Source organism: Erithacus rubecula (assembly GCF_903797595.1).
Source record: "Erithacus rubecula genome assembly, chromosome: 5".
Taxonomy (NCBI): Eukaryota; Metazoa; Chordata; class Aves; order Passeriformes; family Muscicapidae; genus Erithacus; species Erithacus rubecula.
The window spans coordinates 29,002,852-29,028,353 of NC_136687.1; the positions used below are offsets into that span (position 1 = coordinate 29,002,852).

Below are 25,502 nucleotides of genomic sequence, written 5' to 3' on the forward strand. Positions count from 1 at the left end.
AGAATCATTTCATTTGTACAATGTCTTGATAATATAATATATAAAAATGGAAGTGACGGGCTATACAACACAACAACACTAAAAAAATTCAGTATTCAGTGTATTTGCAGGAAGTTTCAAAACCAACCCCCCTTGAAACAGAAAGGCCTCTTTATTTATATTGAGGAAACACTTGATAAGATATTTTGTTGATCTCAGTTAGATTTTCAGAAAAAGTTCAAATGAAAATGCAGTGGAGTGCCCTACTCCTGAACACTTATGACGGTAGCAGTAATAGGAGAGAAAACTAAGCAGGAAGAAAAGTCAATAACTTGAGAGTAGAGAAGGAATTATCATCAAAGCCAGTCTTCCATCATGTATTTAGGTTCCTATTACAGTCATAAGATTATAAGTACACAGAAAAGTTGACATAGACAGCACTAGCAGAAATATCCTTAAAACCTGTTAAAAAGGAAAGAGGGTGGGGAAGAGAAGAGAGAAAATACAATGCCAAGCAATGAAAAACATATTTAGATATGAGTTTTCTTCAAAATAATTTTATTTGATGCAATGCCTTGAAAATGGCAAACTTAAAGTAATCTTTTTCTTTATCACCCTGCTTTAGTAAACTGCTCTTGATTAACTGAAATATATTTTCTTTAATTAATCAGTTCCTGTTGGATAAAATACATGCTGAAATATTCTTTATTCTAGATTTTGGGCAGCATGGCTGCACTGTGATTTATTTTGAATATTATAGGTCTGGTAGAATATTTGACTCATCAGGCTTGAATAATACATCTAATGTTGCTTCCACAGGTCTGAAAAATTCCATCTGTGCAAGATACATATGGACAAATGAATCACCACAAGAATTTATTACTGGTTACATCTGCTTTCAAGGTACAAACAGACCTAACTACACTGGCTAGTTGAAAAATCTGCACAAAACCTGCAAAAATTACCTGCTGCAATGGTAAGTTCAAACATCTTAACTGAATGCTAGCTCTGCAGCATACCCAGTACCTTTTCTGGAAGTGAAAATATTCCCTTCTCTGTCCCTCTCATGAAACTCATCTGTTGAACTCACCAGTCTTCCTCACCAATATACTTCTTTCTGCTCCCTATGTAAGAACCTCTTGGCAGATATTTCTTTCTCTGTAGCTTAAACTAAAACAGGGGCAATTTTTTCTGAACTAAAAGAAACTGCTTAGGAGTTGTGTTTAGGTGGCATGCAAGCTTTATTGCATAGCTTCAGCTTCCAAGACACCAGCTTTATAAAGATTGCCAATATAAAACAATAGTACAGTAGAATTTTTTTTGAGGGCAGTTCATGCCTGAAGGCATGCTCCATAACTCGCTGTAGGTAAGCAATGATGTTGCAATTGCAAGCAGAAAAGGACACAAATACATTTCTTGTGACTGACACACATATATGCTTATAATGTAAAAATGGGATACATTGATATTGATTCTTAGTTAGATCCTAGTCTGATATATGCTTTTATTTAACAGACATTGCCCTTTATGTGATCCCATTTCTATGAGGGACTTTTTCCATACATTCAAAGTGACACAATGTTGGGCTGAATGAACACTTCTACAGTGCTCATTATTTGGCTAATTTAAAAAGGAATAACCTCTCTGATGTGCCACAACAGAACTAAAGATGGTATAGAGTACTAGAGATAGTATAGAAAGATAGTAAGACTAGAATGTAAATATGACAAAGCTTTATTTTGGAAGATGATGTGTTATATTGATCTTGGACGTTCTGTAAGGCTTTTAATGATTTAGCTATTTAAAATACAGAACTTTGCCCAAAAAAAAAAAGAAAGTAAAGAAGGCAGAAAATAATATTCTCTTTGTTTATCATGAGACACAGAAGGTTAATGTGTGCTGAAAAATAAGAGAAAAAACAGGTTGTCAAGTCTTTTTCAGTAATACAGAGCATATGAGACAATAGATAATTTTTATGTGGAATATACATATTAATCCTTTTATTTAGAAATTTTTTCTTAGCAACACAATTTCTTTGCATATACTAGAAAATAAATTACACTGCTATATGACAAGAATTGTGATGGAAAGCCAAGTCAGGTAGGGTGGATAGACCAAGACCATTTTCTTACACAGAGCTGCCAAAAAGGGATACTAAATTACCTTCGAATACAGGAAAAGCAGATTTTATTAGCTTTTAAAGTAGAGTAGTTGACTTAATGGTGCCTAGGCAAGACAGAAAACAAATAAAAAGAGTTCATAAAAGATTCTTTCTCTGCCCACTGTGCTCTTGCAGGAGAGGTTCCTGTTTCATGTGCTGGATTAATTTCAGCTGGAGGAGCAATGTTTCGAGAAATAAAGAACCAACCACCCCATTGTACTCATGGAGCCATTATTATTTCCATGCCTCACAATGGATAACTGTGCAACCTTTTAATAAACTGTCTTTAGACCAGAGACTCTCATCTCCTTGCTATGACACTCTGCTTGAACTAGAGAGCTAAAAGGAAAGGGGACTTGTCATGCTGAGCACCTTCTATCTGTTCCTTAAACATTCAGACTCTTCCGAGATCCAATAGTCTTTCACTGAATTCAGGTTTTTAAAATTGATTTAAGTTGAATTTTGCTTCATGAAATAGAGAAGAACACCATGTAAGCCAAGGAAGAAAGGGTTTTTCCAAACCTACAATCTTTCTGGATCAGACAATTCAGTTTACAGAAGATAATATAACATATGGAATGGGAATATCTAGTTAGGAGAGTCCTCTTATGCTGGACAAAGTAATATTCCCAAATACATTGAACTCTAGAAGCTGGGTGCATGAACACAAGGGTTAATCTGAAATGAACCCTAATATTACTAAAATGGGCTAAAAACCACCAGTAAAGACCAGGAATCTTCATCTTGATGAAATCTAAGGGCTCTTAGCTGTCTGTCCAGATTAATTGCAGCAGAAGAATAATGTATAATATTCCATTCTGTGGAAAGACATTGAGCCTTAGTGATCATGGAAAACAGCTTCCTTTCTATCTATCAGCTTTTCAAAATTCTGAAGTCATCTAGGTCTTTAGCTGCTTGGATTTGCAAATCCTCAACCTTAACCTAAGATTAATTAAATCTGAATGAATAAGATATCTAGTCTTAAATCAACATGAAGTTTATGACATGGTAGATGTCAGCACAAATAAAATCTCTTTGAGATATACAGTAAACTGAACTTGGTTGGGTTCTAGACTTACATGCTATATATTTTAATGCTATAGATTTATAAGCTGTAAGTCTAGATCTAGTCTATTAAAAAGGACCAACGACCAAAATAAGAGATATGGTGACTTGGTCTTAGAAGAGACCTATACATACATTTTTTCTTATAACCTGAAGACTACCTAAAGACATTCAGAGTATTACATTCCACCACTAATCATCCTACCAAACTAAAACCATCCTACCAACCCAGGAACATTAGGTAAATCTACTGCTTATGCAGAGTCAAAACTTATTTCAGATGTTTATAAGTACCACAATCATTTGGTCTCTCTACTTTCTTCCATAGTTCTTCAAACTCTAATTTTGGATTTAGGACCAATTTTAGAATCAAAAGGACCAGCATGTTAGCCCAAAACAGAACACAGCACTTGTACAACAGTCCTTCTTTTACTTCATTCAATCCTACATAATGCTGTCACCAGAGCTGTTACAACTTCAATTTTGTGATCTCACATCAGCTCTGGGTTCAATGGAACCTGGACAACTAATTCCAGCTACTTAAAATCAAGCAAGTCAAATTATTACTATTTTTTAGCACCATGTCATATAAGCACTATTTGGACTTCAACTTTTTTTCAGTTTTGAAAGCTCTAAAAGAGATGAAGAACCAGACCAAGAAAATAGGATATTTAAGATCTGGTGGAGAGCAGATTTCTTTCATCTTTTTGTACTAGAAAGTACCAGTCATATCAGCTCTGGACTGGTGAGTCTGAAAATCCCTTTCCTTACTCTAGTGCTAACCCTGTTCTTGATAAAATAAAAAATACCTACCTACATAGCTTAAAAAATTATTTGTAAACTAATGACTGTCATAGCCTAGCCCTTTTTGGATCTTCTCAAACATTTTAATTGTGCTATAATTACTTAAATCTAAACTCAGTAGTTGTGTTGTAGGCATGAGACTCTGAACCAATGCATTTCTGCCTTGAGCTGGGGGGATTTGAGTTCTATAGAGCAGTCCAAGCACCACTCAGTAGGAACATAGCATCTAATGGAGAAGCAGACTTAGCCTGCCTTGCTGAGCCAGATAACACAAAAATCCCTGCAGATCTCCATCATCTTTCCACCCCAGGGAATACTGAAGGTGAATGGGATGTTCAGTTTTGTTTGGGATGAACTAGCACAAATCGTTACCCTAAATTCCATCCAGACCTTTAATCCAAACACTAGTACTGTCCATAATGGTGCAGCTGGTTCTGTTCTGGTTCCAGGATGGCATAGAGTAGAATAAGTATCATAAAAGCAAACTTACATTACGTGACTTTTAAAAGCATTTATGAAGATAGATTGGTGAAGAAAAGTGTGATGTGGAAAAGTGGCTTGTTTCTGAAGTAATGTTAAAATGTTTCTCAAAAGTTGACATACACAGAGGTAATCTGTAAGACCAAAATGTTGTAAATATGAGGCTGCCTATCTCACTTATGTTTAAAGAATAGTTTCCTTCTTCTTGCTGCTAAAAGAACAAAAGTGAAAAATCACTGCAACACATCAGCTGTCTCTGTCGATTTAAAGGGTCAGAAGATTATTATTGGAATGTTTTAATGTCCTCACAACTACTAGTACCTGAAGAACTAGAGCCTAGAAATATAAAATTATCTCTTAATTTTTCCCCTGTAGCATTGCTCCAGGTTTTCTTTACTACTGCATATGTGTGCATTAAACACATACCCACAAATAGTTGTAGCTTGTAGATTTCATGATTGAGTCACCATAGTAAACTCCTCTTTAGGCTCACAGGGCACACAATAGATTGTCAGGTAGCTGAGATTGTTTAGCGTTTCATTATACCAAAGCTGATATATGACTATTATTTTGACATTGCTGCCTTGGAAGTCTTGAATAGCACTTTGAAAGAATACCTAATCAAATAGTCAGTGATATTTTACGCAGTAATAATTCTCTAGGGTAAAAGAAAGTCAATAAAAATAATTAAAATATGAAAAGTTAAATATCCTTGCTCAAATTCTGTCAAATAAAGAGATGTATGCTAAGGTAATCCTAAAGATTTTCAGGGGTTTTGAAAAAGTTTGGTTTAGGTAAGAAAATGTCAGCACTCTCTCAAATGTGTATTTCATAGAACTTGCTCCCTTTCCCTGTAAATGGCAGAGGGGAGGAAGTCAACATTTGTAGCTCAACCCAAGTTTTCAAAGAGTAGACAAGAACAGCCAGAAAGACAGAATTAGTTTTTATTGCCCAGGTCTGCATTTACTAGACAGGAAACAAGCTAGAGTGATAAAGGAGTATATACCCTTGACTGCAGGCCAGGGAAAGGATAATTATGAAGTTTTGGGAAGTTGTTTTGTTTTGCTTTCCAAAGGCTACAACTATTTGAGGTCTGGGGAGCTCTTCCTAAAACCAGATGAGGAAAAAGAGAACAACCAGAGAAGAACTGTTACCAAACAGCCTCCTCCTCCCTGTAAAAATGCAGTTCAGACAGAGTACAGGTTTTGTGCTGGCCTTTTGTACCGTACAGAATTTAGTTCTTACTGTAAAACCAATCAGGTCAGTTCATATTTAATTGACAGAGAACTCACAGGAAACTGTGTCTGACCTCTTTACTGAAAAGATGTATTTGCCCTCTGTCACAGACAATGGACGTTTATGGCCCCTTTATTGCCCTCGAGTTACAGGCTGCTATTGTGTTCAAAAGTGCTTTTTTGAAGCTGTATTTTGTGTAGCAATTGCAACTGGTTTACCCTCACAGAGACCAAGAGAGAGTTATCCTCTCTTTTGCCATCTCTGAGCCGGTGCAATTCTAAGTGCCAGTTTTGATCTTCAAAGTTTTCTGCAGCTAAATCTGCAACAATTTAAAATAATCTTCTCTTTAACAAAATAGGAGCTGAGAAATCAGTACTTCAGATATCATTTCCCAAGTGCATACCTTGGGTTGAGAGCAGGAAAATTTCTCTGGAGGACACTTGAGTTTGGCATTTACTTCCGATCTCACCCAGTTAACTACCACCTCCTCTTTGTTAAATATATAGCAAACAAGAGTTGAAATCACTGAGGCTAGGTTTTGAGGTAAATTAGTGAGAAGAGTGCCATAACGTCTTAGAAGCAGATAGTAATGGTTGTGATTATGATTATGTGGAAATATAATTTCTATATCAGTATTTGGGTAATTCCTAAGTTGAAGGATTCATGTTTCTCCTGGAAGAAAAAAAAAACAGTTGAGTCCAGACAACTTTTCTTTTTTTTTTCAGTTGAAAGCTGAGCTGAAACTTGTTTCATCTTAAGCAATTTGGTAAGGACAGACATATGTTAATAGATGACAGGGAAAACCTGCCCTCTATTAGCTACAATGGTTGCAAGATTGGAAGACTTTCAGCAATGTGGATGATGCCCTAGACACCCAAGTGTGATTTCAAGTATTCTCTTTTGTATCTTTCCTATAGGTTAGCAAAATATAAAAGAATTTATGAATTTGCTTTGGGATAACATATCACAAAGATACCTTTTCACATTATAGTGAAAGTAAACAATAATTATAACAGCTTTATTGACACTATTTCCAAGAAAAAAATTTAAAGGGCAGAAAAAATCCCCAAAATTAAAATGGAATATTCAGTAAGTATCAAAATGGCTTTGTTAATATTATTTAAGATGTTAGAAACCCGTCTTAGAAGGTAAACCTATCTATATTAAGTAGACTTATGAATACACTTGCTTGGACATCATGGCTCCAACACTTTATCTGAAGTGGTAAGCACCATTTACCCACTATTGGAGAAGGATGGCATTTCCCTTTATTCTTCTTCTAAAGTACTTACTGTCAGCACAGCATGTCTAGTAGGAGATCCAAATCAGAAGCCTCTAATTTTTTTGTTATCTTCACCAGATATTTTTCAGAGATGTACCTGCCCAGCTTACAGGAGGTTATTGCAAGTCTACCACTTCTCCAAGCATTAGGGATTAAAATTTAGACAAAATTTAAAGCACATGGTGGCCCTGACCTTTTGTTACTTAACTCAGCTATCAACCACAATATGGTCAATATTCCTGAAAGGTAGGAAATTTCATACTCCAAGATTACAAAATATTTGCAACTGTAGGGAGTAGAAGTGTGGTTTACATTTGTTTTTAGCCCTTAGCTATAATGGCCTAAAGTGTTTCCTTTTTAGTCCTTTTCTGGAATGCTATTTTCAATGCAGTTTATTTTATGCAACTCACTTTGAAGCAGTTTTCACAGAAGAAAAGGTCATTTGGCCCAGTGGCACTTGGATAAGGACTCAGTATAATTCCATCTAGGGTCTTTAAAAAGAAGATGAGATGCTAAATAAATCAGTCAGCTGTGTCTGTTGTGGAAATCTATAAGGAGAAAGAATTTTGACATTAAACTTTCCAGAGATTTGCCCAAAGTGAACATTCCTAGACTGAAATGGCATATATGCACTATTTGGAAATGTACTTAATATTTATATACTGCAGTTTCTATCTGCTCTTCCTATCCTAGAATCCTCTACACTCATTTGGCTGATAGATTTTAGTGGTGTATCTTATTGGAAATAATGACCCAATGTCTTCAAGTCAATTTGCCTTTTGGAAGAAGGCCATGACTTTAAGGTCCTTAAGGATAAATTGTTTTAAAGTAAAAGATTATTTTACCTTGTGAGAATTTCAGACTGCTTTACAAATTTATTGCTGCACTATGTCTTTCAGGCAAATACTTTTTAAAGCGTTTTCTGTAGTTTTCCCAAAATTTTATAAAACACGCCATTCAGGACCTTCTGGGGCCGCTCCTTTCAGCTGATCCCTGCCACTAGGCAGTGTAACATCTCCTGAACTTTGTCGAAGAAGAGTAATTGGTTGGGGCTGATTTTGGATGAGGGAGAATCACATTATAAGTACATCTTGCTTGCTTGTGATGAAGAGAGGAGAGGAGAGGAGAGGAGAGGAGAGGAGAGGAGAGGAGAGGAGAGGAGAGGAGAGGAGAGGAGAGGAGGGAGAGGAGAGGAGAGGAGAGGAGAGGAGAGGAGAGGAGAGGAGAGGAGAGGAGAGAGAGGAGAGGAGAGGAAGGAGGAGAGAGGAGAGGAGAGGAGAGGAGAGGAGAGGAGAGGAGAGGAAGCTGGGATAGAGTGCGAAATTCCCGTGCTCAGCCCGCTTGGAGCCTCCCGGGCAGGCTGGCGGCTGTGCCCCGCCGAGAAGGAGCCGCCAGGCGCGGGCGGCGGGGCAGCGCCGTCCCGCCGAGCCGCGCGGCCGTCCGTGCGGCGGCGGAGCCAGCGGGGCCTCCAGGCTCCAAGCGGGAGGGAGCCGGGGCGGCGGGGCCTCACCTGCGGGAGGGAGGGAGGGAAGCAGGGAGGCAGGGCGGCCGCGGGTCCCGGTGCCCGTGCCGGAGCGCAGAGCTGCACGCCGCTCCCGGCTTCCGCTCCCGCCGCCGCGCTCGACTGCAGCGGCGAGGGCAGGGAGGGGGTGGTGCTGCCGTGAGCAGGGTCCGAGGGGGACGGACAGAGTGCGAAAGAAGACGGAGGGAGAGGGAGGGAAGAAGGGAGGGAGGGAGGCGGGGGAAGGAGAGAGGGAGGGAAGGAGTCGACGATCCGGCGCAGCGTCCCCACTCTCACTCTGCGCTGCTGTAACTCCTCAACTCTGCCCGCTCTTTGCCTGGACATGTCTTAAGAAAGTTGGATCTCTCCCTCTCGCCTTCATTATTCTTCTTTTTTTCCCCCTTCTCTTTCTTTTCTTTTTTTTTTTTTGGTTTTTTTTTTTTTTTAGTTTTTTTTTGTTTTTTTCTTCTTTTTCTTCCACCCCCCGTGTATTTTTGTTTCCCCGCTCGCTCAAGTTTCAAGCGGCGGATGGGTCGGAGCCGACATGCCGCGCAGTGGCGGCGGGGCCGGGCGCCGCGCTGGCTGCGCGCCGGGGCCGCGCTGAGCGCCAGGGCCACCGCGGGGTTCACGCTCTAGAGGCGTGTGGGCACCGGAGCATTGCTCGCGCTTTCTCCAGAGGACAAAAAAGAAAGCGGGGGGAGGAAGCGTGCGGAGATGAACTGAGCTGGAGCGGACTTTGTGAGAAGAGTGCCGAGTCCAGCTGGTCTGGTGAGTTCTTTGTTTAATGAGTTTATTATCAGCAGGGTGCTGAGAGGGATGATTCCCTCGAGAGTTCTACTGTTCTAATTTGTTGCGTTACTGAAAACAGTAGGGTCTTCGATTCAGCCCGTGTTATTTAACTGTGTAGAGTGCGTATGTTTATGTATGTACCAATACAAGTATACACACCCGCACATCGACTCTATGCAAAGCTACGTGTACCTGGATATGAAGGTACCCCAAGCTTTTCCGTCCCCTTCCCAGAGGCTCAAGTTTCGCGTCCCGGAGCCCTGCACCCGGAGCCGGGCTGGTCGCCGCGGGGCCAGCGGCTCGGCTGTGCTCCCTTCGCAGGAGCCGGCGCTGGCAGCAGTGCCCGCCGCCCGTGCGCTGTGGCGCGGCGCCCCCTGCCCGCCGGCCGCGGAACTGCGCGGGGCAGTCGGGGCCGGGGGCTGCGGGGCCGGGGGCTGCCCGGGCCGGGGGCTGCCCGTTGCAGGGCCGGCCCCGCCGAGGGACCGCTGCGAGGCAGATCCGCCCGCCTGCGGGTTGGTGACCCTGGGAACCAGCGCTTTCAGACGGGCTTGGTTCCTTTTGACCTGCAGCCCTGGGCGCCTCAGGCTGTGGTTGAAGAGGGGCTCCCTGCGCCGCTGGCTGTATTTATTATGTGGCTAATAAAAGACGTTGGCGGGGCTAATGCCTGGTAAATGCGCCCCCCGCTGGCGGCTCCTTCCTGCAACCCGGCGCGTCGTCCGTGAGTCCGCTGGGACAGGATTCCCCAGGCAAACATTTGATCATTATTAAATGCGATCACTTATTAATGAACGGGGAATCCTTCAAGGACTGTTTCGGAGTACTAATCTCTAACGGAGAGCTTACAGACTGCCCGATACCCCTTCAGCATGAATCCGGCAGGGCGCTTTTCCTGTTGAGGGTACGGAGAGGTTGCCCATACCCTCTCCGCTGGCCGCAGGGTGGTCGCCGCTGCGCTCCCCCGGCTCCGCGCTCCCTCTCACTGCCGCTGCTTTTCCTGACGCCGGAGCAGGGCGCCGTTCCTTACAGCGGTGCCGGGGAGACGCCAGTCGATTTTGGCTTCTGCTGAGACCTCCCTCATCCGCCCGGCCGTTCAGCAGCGGCTCGCCCAGCCCAGCCCAGCCGAGGTGGGGAGGCGTGAGCCCCGCCGGCGGTCCGGGGGCGGCAGCCCGGCCGCCTGTGGGAAGGGGAGTGGTGGCCGAGGCGCTGCGGCTGCCGCTGGGCGCTCCCGGGTACCACCGGTGCGGGCGGGCACCGCGGGACTTGTCCCGGCCACTCTGTTCCTCAGACAGCAGAGGACCGCGTGTTTCCGCGGCATCAATCCCCGGCCGCAGCTTTCCGAAGTTCCTGAGTAGCGTTTCTGGGCGAGAACTTCGCCATAGGCGAAGTCGCCCGCGTCCCTGGACCGGCACACGATTCCCCGCCGCTCCCGTCGTGCGGGAGCGGGGCGAGCGCGGCGGAGGTGAGGGATGCCCCCAGCCTCGGGCTACCGGGAGGAGCAGCTTGTGGCTTCGGTTCGCCCTTCCCCCGCTGTCCTGTTCCCGGCGGGGCCGGGCAGGGGTGCCGGGGCCGCCGCCGCTCCAGCCGAACGCCGCAGAAACGAGTTCCGGAGGGGCGGCCGTCCAGCGGCGCGGAGGAATCCGGCGGCGGGGGGCGCCGCGGCCCGCAGGGGGCGGAGAGCAGCGGCGCGGCGCGCCGGCGGCCGGGCAGGAGAGGGGAGCGGCGCGGCAGGCACCGTGCGGGGCTGGCCCCGGCCCGCGCCCCCGCCCGCAGGCAGCGAGCCGCAGAGAGGTGAGCGCTGCGCCACGCAAAGTTGGCAGAAGTTTTGGCGATGGGGGAGGACGGGCGGCGCGGACCCCTTGGGAAGTTGAGGCTCCGAGGCGCGGCCGGGACGGGGGCGAAGCTACCCGGAGGCGCCGGGCGAGCGGCCGCCTCGTGCTGCGGCCCGGCGGGGCGGGCTGCGAGCGGCCCCTTCCCCTGCTGCCGACTCTTCCCCTGCTGTCCGCCCCCCTCCCTTTCTGTCCGACCCCCTCCCCTGCTGTCCGACCCCCTCCCCTGCTGTCCGCGCGTCCCGGGCTCTGGTGCCCCGTTCCCCCCGCGTTCGGGCCGCGTTCCCCGAGAGCCAGCAGGACTCTAGCGGGCAGGTTCCGCCTGGGTCGGGCAGAGGAAAAGAGCTGGCGGTGCTGCTTTTCCCCCAGGCAAGGTGTCTGAGTGCGTCTGATGGGCCATTGCAAACTTCATTCCCGGGTGAGCCGGCAGGGGCGGTTCGCGGCGGGTGAGAAGTGCCTCAGGATGAATTTCTTCCTTTGTTCGCACTTCCACACCGCCTCCCTCGCTGCGTTCCTCGCCGGATTGCTCCGAAAGGTAAAGGGCAGTGCCCGCCAGGACCCGGCGTTTGGCAGCGGCTCTCCGGAAGAGCCCGGCTGGGCTCATCGATCGGCTTCTGCTGTTTCTTATGTTCTTCTTTACGGTAGTTGAAAGCAGGACAAAGTTATGTTTGAAAGATGCACTTTTTAATCTCGCTCGTCAGTAAGTGACGCCGTGTTTTACCGCTGATAGTATCCCCCTGTAGTAAACTTTTTTTTTTTTTTTTTCCGGAAAGGCATTAATAAGTTAAAGGAATGCTGCCTTCTAGCAGCAGGTTTTCCTGCGGTTTAAATACTTGCATACAAGTTGTTCCTAGGGAGTGGCGTAGGAAATACTACCTGTATTCTTCTACCACCTCTGCTGTCTCTCTGTAAAAGGAAAGAACGTTCTATAAGAGATGTGGATTTCCCATTTGCTTTTCTAACCGTTTGGAAATAACTCAGCTGTTTATATCTTATTGCATGCTGTAAATTATTTTAAAAGTTTTATTTCATTCAGTGCGAAATCCTAAAATCTCTTTTAGAAAACTGAAAGGTGAAGCTTTAGTAGTCACACTAGAAGAAAGACAGTCTATTTTTTTAAATTAAGCTTACTGAGGAACTTTGGCTAAGTTAACTCTGCTATCAGTTCAAGTAAACAAGTGTAAAATGGCTTTAAACTGTCGAAGATTTCTTGTTTGATTTTTGGTTTTCTTGGTTTTTTTTTTTTTTTTTTTTTTTTAAGTTTAAACCTGAATTCAGAATCAGAAATTTTTAGAACAGCAGAACTATTTTTGTTATCACAAATTTCAGGGTGCCATGCTAAATTTCAATCAAACTCTATGCACAGAATTTGGAGGTCTTTTCCTTGCTCAGCTGGTTAGTTTATATTAGATGCACTAGTAACTAACTCCCTACAGATAAACAGTCAAAACTCTCCATGTGAATCTTTGTTTCATTCTGGTCTCAGAATTTTTGCCTGCTGTTAGAATATACGTGGCACATTTTCCTTTTAACAGCTCAAAAACATAAAGTATCTCATAAGATTAATTTATGACCTGGGGAACACAAACATGAAACTTACTGGACTTTAGTCACAAGTTGAAACTGTTAAGTTAATCTCTGCGACAATGTACATTTTTTGAATAACTTACCAGCTTTACTAAAGTAATACTACTATACACTCTCATCATGTGTTACTTCTCTGAATACGGAAACAGACACCTTCCCTCTCTGAAAAGCCGAAGACACTGTTAATTTGTTTGGTTGGAAAGTGTTGAAACAGCTAAACCTGGTATTTCTTTTTTTCCCATCAGACTACATAAATAATTGCTTTTAAACAGTTGGAAGGATAGGTGTAACCACAATTAGTGCAGCTTGCAAAGTCACACGATCTGTTATAGTCTGCTACACTAGAAATCCTGTCATGACTGTTTAGTTTCACAGTGCATTTCTGTCAGACAGCATCAGTTGGGTGTGCTGATCAAAACTGACCTTTAAGGTAAATAGTTAATGTTTTGCTTGGTAGGTAGGGTATTCTGGATTTAACTGGTAGAGTTTGCATGTAGAAAACGAATAACAATGAAACTAAGACTAACTAGGGTATATGGCCTGGTTTGGTTCCTTTTTCTACCTGTGACTTGTGTTGGTGAGCGAGTAAATATAATCTCAGTGTGTGCTCCCCACAGATACATGGTAAGCTTGGTTCAATGTATCTATGCAAAGCAAGATAATCGTGGTTTGATTTGTTTTGGTGGGGTTTTTTTGGGGTTTTTTTTGGGTTTTTTTTTTTGGTTTTGTTTTTTTGGGGGTTTTTTTTGTTTGTTTTTTTGGTTTTTTGCTTGCTTGAAATTGCCAGCATTGAAATTGCTTTTTACTAAGTTCTGTACTTCATGCTTAAAACTTTCGAATCTCAAGCTATAAACTTTGAAATCTAAATACTGTAAACTTCCTGTTAGGGGAAATAGTCATTTGTGTGACTGCTATCTTATCCAGTTATCTTAATTTGTAAGTTAGCAATTTGAGCTCTTCTAGACTTAGACCTTTAATGTTAAGATAATTCATATATCTAAATTTCATTAATATTTTTTCAATATACATATTATGTTAATGCTTTGATGCATTAATAGTTTTTGTGATGTTGTAACTAAGTAGTAAAACTGTCTTACATATCCCAGTGCCCAATTTGCATATAAATAAATATGACCTGGGTTTGCATTTAAATAAAAATTATCTGAATAATAATTTCCAGACAGAAAATCAAAGTTTGTTTGAAAGTAGCTTTTCAGAATAATACTGTGTGCAGTTCTTATGCATTCAAGGCTGTGGTGTTTTGTTAAGCAAACGGTTGCCTTATGTATTGAACATGGATACAGAAAATCCTAAACTGGTCATGTTCCAAAGATAATAAAAATTTAGGAGTTCAAAGTGTAGCCTTTGGCTGAAATGTTTCTGAAATTCAGTCATTTTGGCACGCTGTAATGAGCCATCTGAGTTTATATCTAACACATTATCACTTTGTCTTAATGCTTTCAAACTTTCTCTTAGTTGTTAATGGTCTTTATAACTGGAATTGCTTAATACTTTAGATATTTCCCAAGAATATAGTATGTTGATTTTTGGATAATCCTAGTTTCTAGTAGCTATGTAAATTATGACAAGGTGGAAAAGGTGTCATGTAAAAGAAATTCCTAACTTGTTTTTATCTGACATAGTTAGCTGTTCAGTAGAGAGATACTTTTGCATTCTCGATTGTGACTCAGCAAGTCGTAGGGGTTATTGCTGAGGAGTGGATTCTCTTACTGGTGGTGTTATTGTTTGTGATGGGCTGTAACTGTTGCTGGTTCTCAGCAGACTTGAAGTTGTTACAGAAGAGCAGCAAAAAGTGCTCAAGGTATTATGGCACAGAGAAATGCTTACAGTAATAGTAAAACCCACAGAAATGTTTAGTTTGAATATTAATGAGAAGTTTGGATATTTAATGCAATTTAATGCATCTTAATTTGGTAACTGTCCCATCCAGTGTGCCTGAGATGTGAGAAGCAAATTATAAAGGATACAAACATCTACAGTGTTTTACATTATAAATCCATCACTTCAAATAGCCTGTTGCCAAACTTAAGCATAGGCAGTGAGTTAGCAGGTGCTGCAGCATCAGAAGTAAAGCTGAGTTTTGGACTTGAGTGAGTATAAATTAAAAATAATAATAATAGTGATTAAAAATCCCAGTGCAACTGAGGGAGAAAAGAGAGAAGTATCTGATCAGATCAACATAAAACTTGATCATTGAGTAATACGTTCCTGGTAACAGATGACTTCCAAAATTCCAGCAAGATGGAGGAAAAACTGAGTTTGTTGATTTCTTTAAAATGGAGTTTTAAGTAGTGTTAACATTGCCTCTTAAGCCAGTCTGGTGGCACCTTAAAATTTTCAGGGTTTTGGAATTAGTGATATCAGCTATTTATTGCAAAGATTTGGTTGTGTGTAAGAGTTGGTTTTGTTTGTTTGTTTCTTTGGTTTTAAGCAAGTATTTGTTAACTTGGCAGTATGCTGGGACATAAAGCCCTGGAGACACAAGTGTCTCTGTATTCCCAGGACATATCATAGCCTGGGAAAGAAAGTGGATAGGGGAGGAATAATATTGTTAAGCCCTTGAAATGGTAACCTTACTCATTTGCTCTTCCAACCTTTTCTTCATTCAGAGTTAAAACCTTGTAAGTATTGGTTCCTACTAGTGGCTTACTTCAAAGAGCTTTAATGCTCTTTATTATTTGCTTATTCACTTTTTATTTGCTGTGTTTTTAGTTTTAATTGTGCAACTTAAATGCTAGATTTGGAAGACAGACACAGTTTTTTTTCCTTCAAAAGGATATGCCATTTCATTCCTCCTCTACAATACTTCCTATAGTTTGTGTGAATCTGAGTCCTAAATTCCTGTCAAAGTCATTGAGTTAATAATATCTGTGACTGAATTCCTTCTGAGGATTTGAAGTGAACTGTTGACACAAGTAGATTAATTTGCTCTGATGTTTGCTAGTGGGCAGAGTCAGTTCCTGGAATGTCAGCCAGTGTGATCTTTCACCTATCTACCTGAGCAGGTAGGCAGTAGGGAAGAGAGAAATTACTGTAAGAGAAAATGCGAGTGCAGGAAGGAGACAACACGTGATATTATTTTAGCAGAGATGAGCAGAACTAGCATGAAGATAGGCACTTAGGAGAGATTGGCATCCAAAGAATAGGATAAGGGAAAACCTGGGCTAAAACGTGGGGAGAAAAAGTCAGGAACAATAAAAGAATAACACAGTGAGTAATTAGCTTGATTGGTATAGCAGATTGGCCAGGGAAGAAAATTCAGAAGGAGAGGCAAGGGGAAAATCTGAGGATAAATAGGGAAAGGAGAAAGAAACGAGTGTGTACTACTTAATCAAAGTAATCAATACAATGTTAGATTGCTTTCTACTTGCTGGAAAGAAATTTTGCCCCCAAGATCTTGTTGAAAGCTTGGGCTTGTTGAGGGAGCCTTCTTAAGCTTTGAGATCTGAAGAAGTAAAAACGGTTGCTATAAACCCAGATGAAGAAAGTGGTCCCAGATGTCTTGTTCTTGAGGTTTTTGCCTTTCTTCCTACTTCAGTCTTGCCTAGATTTAGGTAGCAAAAATGCTATACTGACTTCAAATGGTAAATCTAGTGCAGCTGTGCCTCTATGACTGTCTTGCTGTTCCAGGCTCTTTCTCTGTCATTTCTAGAGTGTTTTGGAGAAATGTGACTGAAATGTTCTTCCAGTAATTTTGATAGATTCTTCTTCTTACAGCTCTTGATAATAATTTATTTCAGATTTGGTTCTGAGAGGGTAATAAAGGAACAAGTCTTACTCTTTACAGGCTTTATGGGCACCACCTTAGTGGTGCTTGATACTTGTATTTTTTGTGATAAGCACTACTCTTACAAGGGTAGTCAGAGCTGGAGGGAATACAATAGAGAATTATTCTCTGTTTTAAAATATTTATAATTATTGGAACAGGTACACATAGGATGCTGTAAAGAATTGATGGTAATATCAAACCAACACTTGCAATTTACTTCCACGTATTTGGAAATCAGCCATTTAACAATCTAAATGAAATGAGAGAGGAGAATTTTCTACTAGATGTCATTGTCTTGTATGAAATAGAGAACTGGAGTGAATGTTCACTACTCCAGATTAGTTCAGACCTAGTTTGTTGGCTCATAGCAGACAGCATTGACCTATTTCTTCTAGCATGTTGCTTCATGGGGATGTTAATTTGAACTTGATTTTGTGTTCCTCCTGTGTTGCATTAGTAATTCCTAGACTTTTGATGTAATGGATTCTTGGCTTTTTTTAGGAGTTCTACATTTATCCGTGTTTCTGTTACTGCAAATAATTTTTACACTTTCGGCAAGAAAAGGATATAATCTAAATATGTAACATAAAGTTTTCTGTCAAGTATGAATAGTGAACTAAGCATCAATGTTTATTTGAACATTTGAACAATCATAAGTCTTATTGCATCTCTTTCTTGTTTCAGGGTTTCTTTGTAATTGCTGCCATGGGAAGATACTTGACTATGCTGCTGCTGCTGATGCTGCTGGTGCAGCACTTTGAAAACTGTGAAGGAGATCAAAGGCCACATCATGCTCCATCAATGCAATTTACACAAGAACAGTATAATGCCACTGTGTATGAGAATTCTGCAGCCAAGACTTACGTTGGGCATCCAGTGAAAATGGGCATTTACATTACAAATCCATTGTGGGACTTAAGATACAAAATTATTTCTGGTGACAGTGAGAACTTGTTCAAAGCTGAAGAGTATGTTCTTGGAAACTTTTGCTTTTTGAGAATACGGACCAAGGGAGGAAACACAGCTATCCTTAACAGAGAGGTGAAGGACCATTATATGCTGACTGTTAAAGCAGTTGAAAAAAACACAAATGCTGAAACCCGCACGAAGGTCAGGATACAGGTACTGGATACAAATGACTTGAGACCTCTGTTTTCTCCAACATCCTACAGTGTTTCTTTGCCTGAAAACACAGCAATAAGGACCAGCATCGCAAGAGTCAGTGCAACAGATGCAGATATAGGAACAAATGGAGAGTTCTACTATAGCTTTAAAGAAAGAACAGATGTGTTTGCTATACATCCAACTAGTGGAGTGGTAGTTCTAACTGGTAGACTTGACTATTCGGACACTAAGCTTTATGAGATGGAAATTCTTGCAGTGGACCGTGGGCTGAAGCTGTATGGTAGCAGTGGCATAAGCAGTATGGCAAAACTAACTGTTCATGTAGAGCAAGCAAATGAACATGCCCCTGTTATTACAGCTGTTCCATTGACTCCATCAGAATCAGACACAGACCCAACATACGCAATTGTAACTGTGGAGGACAATGACCAGGGTTCAAATGGGGAAATAGCATCATTAAATATCGTTGCAGGAGATGTGCTTCAACAGTTCAAAACAGTGAGGTCTGTTCCAGGTGGCAAAGAATACAGAATAAAAGCCATTGGTCCCATTGATTGGGAGAGTCACCCTTTTGGATACAACCTTACCCTTCAGGCTAAAGATAAGGGGAATCCTCCACAATTTTCTTCTGTAAAAGTTGTTCATGTGACATCACCACAATTTAAGTCTGGTCCTGTCAGATTTGAAAAAGAGATATATAGAGCTGAAATAAGTGAATTTGCTCCTCCAAACACACCTGTCATAATGGTGAAAGCTGTGCCTAGTTACCCACATTTAAAATATGTATTTAAAAACACACCAGGAAAAGTAAAGTTCAATTTAAACGCTCACACTGGTCTTATTACCACGTTAGAACACATAAAAGCACAATATGCATCCCATTTTGAACTTGAAGTTGTGACAAGTGACAGAAGAGCTTCTGCAAAAGTATTAATTAAGGTACTAGGCATGAATAGCAATCCTCCCGAATTTACTCAGACATCCTATAAAGCCTCCTTTGATGAAAATGTCCCGATAGGTACAAGTGTCATGAGAGTAAGTGCAAAAGACCCTGATGAGGGAGAAAATGGTTATGTGACCTATAGCATTGCAAACCTAAATCCTTTGCCATTTGTGATTAACCACTTCAGTGGGATTATTAGTACCTCAGAAGACTTGGATTATGAGTTGATGCCAAGGGTTTACAATTTAAGGATTAGAGCCTCTGATTGGGGTGTACCATATCGCCGAGAAGTTGAAGTTCCTGTTACTATTATTTTAAATAACTTGAATGACAATATACCTCTTTTTGAGAAAATAAATTGTGAGGGAATAATCCCCAGGGATCTTGGTGTTGGAGAACAAATAACAACTGTGTCTGCTATTGATGCTGATGAGCTCCAGTTGGTGAGATACCAAATTGAATCTGGAAATGAACTTGATTTATTTAGCCTAAACCCAAATTCTGGAGTACTTTCTCTCAAACAGTCTCTAATGGATGGCCTAGGTGCTAAAACATCTTTTTACAGTTTGAAAATTACAGCTACAGATGGAGAGAACTTTGCAAAACCATTGTATATCAACATAACTGTAGTTAGTAATCGCAAACCAGTCAACTTGCAATGTGAAGAAACCGGTGTTGCCAAAATGCTTGCAGAGAAACTTTTACAAGCAAATAAGTTGCACAGTCGTGGAGAAGTTGAGGATGTTTTCTTTGATACTCACTCTGTAAATCTGCATGCACCTCAGTTTAGAAGTACACTCCCTAGTAGCATTGAGATAAAAGAGGACCAGCCTGTGGGCTCCACCATAATATCCATGAATGCTACTGATCTTGATACTGGCTTCAATGGAAAGCTAGTGTATGTTATTTCTGCAGGTAATGAAGACAGTAGTTTCATTGTTGATATGGAAAGAGGAGTGCTGAAAATTCTGTCTCCCCTTGACCGAGAACTAAAAGATAAATATACCCTCAATATTACTGTCTATGATCTTGGAATACCACAGAAATCTGCCTGGACCCTTTTAGATATAAAAATTTTGGATGCTAATGACAACCCACCAGAGTTCCTCCAAGACAGCTATTTTGTTGAAGTAAGTGAAAGCAAAGAGCCCAACAGTGAAATAATTCAAATTGGAGCTACTGATAAAGATTTGGGGCCTAATGGAGAAGTGAAATATTCTCTTCTTACAGATACAGACAAGTTTACTATTAATTCTGTGACAGGAGTTGTCAAAGTTATAGGGGTCCTGGATCGGGAGGAACAGCACATTCATTTGTTGAAAATTGAGGCTAGGGACCAAGCTACTGAAGAACCTCAATTATTTTCAACAGTTGTTTTGAAAGTATCTGTAGAAGATGTTAATGACAATGCTCCCAAGTTTATTCCTTCAAATTATCATGTGAAAATTCGAGAAGATCTTCCTGAGGGAGCTATTATTACGTGGCTAGAAGCCTACGATCCTGATTTGGGCCAGTCGAGTCAGGTACGGTACAGTCTTCTGGACAGTGGGGATGGCACCTTTGACGTTGACAAAGTGAGTGGAGCAATACGAGTTGTGCAAAGACTGGACTATGAAAAGAAACAACTTTATAACTTGACCGTGCGCGCCAAGGACAAAGGAAAGCCCGTTTCCTTGTCCTCCACGTGTTATGTTGAGGTTGAGATAGTTGATGTGAACGAAAACTTGCACCCCCCACGGTTCTCCATATTTGTAGATAAAGGCTTCATAAAAGAAGATGCTCCTGTTGGCTCCTCAGTAATGACAGTATCTGCTTATGATGAAGATGCAGGGCGAGATGGGGAGATCAGATACTCCATCAGAGATGGATCGGGTATAGGAGTTTTTCGAATAGATGAAGAAAAAGGTAAGGTGGCTTTCTGTTATTTTTATATACTAAATAAAATCAAATGCCAGGAAAGAGAGAAGCAGCATTGTCACAGTTGATGTAGGTGTTCTTGAGTGACAAAAAAATGTCACCAACAATGTGTATAGTTGTCTGCTACTTCAGTGAAATTATTTTTAGATATTTGATAAATAATTTTTCTCTAATATTCCCACTTCCATCTAGCCTACCTAAAGCCATGCTGAAGTCTTAAAAGCTATAGCACTCAGAAAAAAGTAAGAATACACTTGATATAAAATGAAGGTCTGCCCCACATCCTCTGTCTTGTGGACAAGTGGGCCTGTCATAGTTTCAGACTTAAATGACATTACCTTTCACTGCTTTCACTGAAGGTGTGCGTGGGTGTGATATCGCCATACCTGCTGGTTTTGTTAGTTACTTCCAGCGTTTATAGGTACCCACCTGGAATTCAGTAAACAGTGCTTTCTTCATCAGAAAAGTTCTGCCAAAGAAAGCATTGATGCTGCCTTAGAAAAACCTCATCAAGCAGGCAGAACTGTTGACTTATTTCGTAAATAATGCATACATTGATGAGCCGTATGAGAATGTTTTCAGTGTCATGTGTTCAGAAGAAACGTCGTTTTATTTTCAGTAGAATTCTAGTGCTGACTTTTAACATTTTGGCTGGATGTCTATGTAGCTATCTATTCATTAATGTCTCTGATAACGAGAGAGAGCATTGATATTTTGAAATAAATTGAGGAGGACTCTGGTGCAAAATTTGTCTACAGATTACGTGTAGGTAAATGGTGACATATGTGATCTATGTCTTAAAGAGAATAAAGGTTGTAACTGAGAATAAAGAGTGGGAATTATGTCTGATTCATCCAGTAGTCATTCTCTGTGCTTCCCACAGTTGTGAATCTGGGTAATAGAGACTCATTAAGCCACTTTACTCTTTAAAGTTTGGGTGAACAAACTGTTTCTGACTACCTTTTCTTCTCTGGAAAGTCAGTTATTAAATTATGTGGTTTGTGGCTAAAGAACCAGCTCTACAGCTCTGCAGTGCTTCCCTTAGGTTAGCTTTTGGCGAAGCATGTATTTAAGATAGTGAAACAGATTTTCTAAAAGTGAACAATTGAATTTTTTCTTTCCAAGACCTTGTAGTTTCACTTTTGGCCATTTGGTATGTGTGCAGAATATTAATTCATGTATCATTATGCATTTTTTTTAGCGTAAGTGTATTAAAGTTCACTGTGTGTTATGGTATTTTAGAAGTCTCCCTAGTTGTCCTATAGAGCGAGGGAGTTTGGCAGTTTATTATCAGTGGTAGGTAACAGTAAGTGAGAATGAATTAGTTGTTTGCATGTCTTGCCTCTCTACTCTTTTGGCACTAAGCGATTTTACTTGAACTAACAAATTGGTGTGAGTTTAAGTAAGTTGCTTTTTATCAGCAGGGTTTACAAAGTAGGCAGAGCTTGGGGCAAAAGCCAGCTTCTGTTTCAAAATGCTGTCCAGAACAGTGGCTCTGTATTTTCAGGCATTGTCTGTATTCATATCTGGTATCTAGTGTTTGCAGTTCTTCAGGGATGAAAGTAGAGGGATTTGGTGGGAATGAGGTGGTGGTAGAGTGGGGTTGCTAGTTTTTAATCTTATTGAACAAATTCCATTTATGATACTGGCTGGTATGGGAAAGAAAGTGTTTATTTCAGTTTCCTTGATGTTTTTTTCATCAAATGGTGTTCTAAAGGAAAGGACATTGTGTACAAACTTGACAATGTAACTTGCATTTGGATTGACACTTTGTTTTGGTAAAATAATTGTTCTTGAAAGCACTCTTTATACTGCAGTGTCTGAATATTTGTCATACTTTCTAAAATGGACTGGCCTTGATATAGGGAACAGACTGATTATCAGCCAACAAAGCACATTGAAGAATTTGTGAAAGGAAGATTTGTCAAGCAACTTGCTAACTTTTTCAGCTTGCTGAAAGGCTCTTCTGACTTTAGCCTTGAGCAACATGTCTCATCCTGATGTCTTTGAAGAGCATCATACTACACTGCCAGTTCAGAGATGGATAAATCAGATTTAAGAATTTATTTCAAGTCAACACTTAACCATTCAGTGTCTCACAGTGGCTCTTTTGTCCCTTGCTTATAAGAAACTAAGGACAACAATCATATTTGCAGGTAGACTAGACTAGATGATGATAGAACCACTGAATAGCTAGTTCCATGCATTGATTTTTTTTTTTTTTAATTTTTTTTTTTTTTTTTTTTTACTTTCAGGCTATCTTTCCCATGTTAAGTTTGTTTTAATTTTACAGTTCAAAAGGCAGGAAATAGTATTAGTGTTTGATATTTGTTCCTGTAATTCTGGTATTTTCACAAGGGAATTTATTATATCTTTGCCAGAATGTCTTGCATTCTGTTTTTGAAGACTCACCTTTATTTTTGGTCAGCAGATTTTCATAGGTTCTGTTTTCTGCATTTGTGTCCAAACCTTTAGCAGTGAATCTCTTAATGAGGAGCACTAAACACCAATGCTTCCAAACTCAGGAGCTGATTTCATTACTTAGTTCCCTGACTGCTCTGGTGCTTTTCAAGTAGACATAGAAAAAAGATGTATTAGGGGTGAATTTGGTAGTCAGTCATATTTCAGCTTTCTTAGTCTTCTTAAGCCTGAAAAAGCAATAATGGTCAGAAGAGGAGGAGAACAAGATGGTAAAAGTCTAGAAAATTGCAATAGTTTCTGTAGCACCTATATCACTATCTGTTTTTTGTAATGCAAGAAATAGGACACACACAGTTAATAGGTTTTAAAGTATTTTTCCTTTCGTAAGCTAAAAAAAAGTATTTTTCACATGAAGTGTAATAAAGTAATGAAACACATTTCCTCAGGAAGTTACAGAGATTGAAAGTATGTCTAAAGAAAATAAATTATACTAATGAGATTATTTTGAGGTTCAACCTCGTGCTATCTTCAGCTCATAAAATGTTTACTGGAAGCCAAAGGGATAAGGGAGAGAGATCAGAGGTCATTGCTCAATATATAATTCAGAAGTACAGCAGTGCATTGTGCCTGATATTGTACAAAAATAGAATTTAAATTTCATGATAAATGAAGACTGTGTTATTATATGAGAGGAAAGTGTTAAAATGTCATCTTTGTGCTGTGAATTTATATAGCAAAGCTATTTGTTTATTCTTTAGGTGCGTATTCAGGAGAACTTTGAATTTAAGATAGCTTTTTATTTGTGAGCAGAACTGAAGGCTGTAAATTGAGATGATCAATTGGCTATATAAATTGCCTGCTAAAGCAGCTGTAAAATATTTTCTCAAAGAATTTGATAAGAAGTGGAGCACATCGGTGTGTGTTAATAATAGAAGGCCTTGTTTTGATGCAGATCTCAGTGTGCCACAAGAAAAACCCATGCACCATCTAAATCCCATTAGCACAGAACAGTAAAAGTGAGATAAATCATGTCAATACCATGCTGCTACTTGATTGAGAAAAAAAAACTCTAAAGAGTTACAGAAGCAATTGCTGGAGCAGAACCTAAAGCAGAAGCTCTGTGGGACCAAGGCAATACTGAAAGTTCTTTGTCCCAGTTTTTATTGCAGTGGGTAAGGAGGGAAAAAGAAGAATGTCTTCCTGTTTACTTTTTGGTTTTCAGATACAAGGATGTAGCATTTCCATTGAGTATTTGCACCCATCAAAGGCTAACTGAAAGATGGAAGCTCTAGTTTGTATAAACAGTATTGGGAAGAGCTCGTAGTATTTCTTCCAGTTGTGTAGGCAGGTAAACAGTGTCACTCACTGTTGGATGGATGGACACTATCATGGGAGCACTGTGTGGTGAGCAAGTGTCCACGCTGGTTTTCAGCTGTTGAAATGAGACTGAGAAAAACTTGTAGCAGTTATCTGGCCTTCTCTGAAGAATTCTTGCCAACTAGATTGCTCTTTTCCTTGAGTTATCCAGAATTCTTAGCTTATCATTGAGTGCTGTTCTTACCTTGTTTCAAGGTTGTTTTCTTATGGTTTTGCTTTTCTTTCTAGTGCTCAAAGTTTAGATAGCTGAGGGAGCCAGTAGACTCTGGTTGTGTAGATGACATGGATCATTTATCCTGAGAAAAGTTTCATTGAAATGTTTAGGGAGGATGGGAGCCCATCCTAGAAACTGATGTTCAGAAGTGAAGGAGGGTTTAAGTAATGAATTCCATGGAGTCTGTTATAACTAACCAGTTGAGTGGTTGCATTTACAATCCTTATACATGGAAATGCTGGGTGTTACATGTAGGCCCTGCACAGTAAGATTCCAAGCCAAAGGGAATTTTATAATCTTATTATCAGAAACAGATTATCAGAAACTTAACGATTAGTTCAACTGGCAAGGCTACCAGCAGGTGTTTTCTAAACTTCTTCAATTGAGGATATTTCACAGTACATCACCTAGTTCCAGAGTGGTGAAGGATGATGTGACACTCTGGACCTCATACATGATAACCTTATTACTTGTGTTTACAGTGTGTAGTTATTTGTTGCCAGGAATTTAACTGTTCTTTCATTAACCTTAATTTGAGTTATTAGGCCATAAGTGTTAGAGAATAACAGTAATTCTGCTTTAATGATACGGACAAAGTTTAAGGTGATTAATCTAATTTGCTGACTTAAAAAATGCATGACTGTGGTTATTAAAACAAAGATGTGTCTAGCCTGAAATGCTGTCTCCAGTAGCATAGGCAGGACACAGAGATGATACTATCTTCTAATACTTTCCCAGTCTCTGGTTATTTTGTATTTGGGGAGTTTCTAAATCACATGGTTTGTAACATTCTCATGCTTATCTTTCTTGTGTAGTCTTCCCTTGGAACCATGTAACTTTCAAGTGTAACCTTGCTACTGTGATAAGGAAAAAATGAATTGTTTAAGTAAAGAGTATTAAAGGAGCAAGTAAAAAATTAACAGGGGCATATGGAAGAAAATTAATTTTATTGCACTATCTCCTTATGCATAAAGTAGTGTCAATAAAGCTTAATGGCTGTAGGAT

The 25,502-nt window shown here is 40.6% G+C and overlaps 1 protein-coding gene across 4 annotated transcripts in view; it reads left to right on the forward strand.

The window, feature by feature from the left end:
* The first annotated feature begins 9,011 nt into the window (after positions 1-9,011).
* FAT1 (FAT atypical cadherin 1) overlaps positions 9,012-25,502 on the forward strand; it is a 103,238-nt gene continuing 86,747 nt past the window's right edge. For 2 of the 4 annotated variants that reach the window (XM_079305585.1, XM_079305587.1), the window contains exons 1-2: positions 9,012-9,276; positions 17,185-20,473. In XM_079305585.1, the coding sequence (XP_079161711.1) occupies positions 17,206-20,473 (3,268 nt within the window). In that variant the 5' untranslated portion in view covers positions 9,012-9,276; positions 17,185-17,205. Of the gene's footprint in view, positions 9,277-10,969; positions 11,086-17,184; positions 20,474-25,502 lie in introns of those variants that run through there. The other 2 variants (XM_079305586.1, XM_079305584.1) reach the window with 2 other exon arrangements.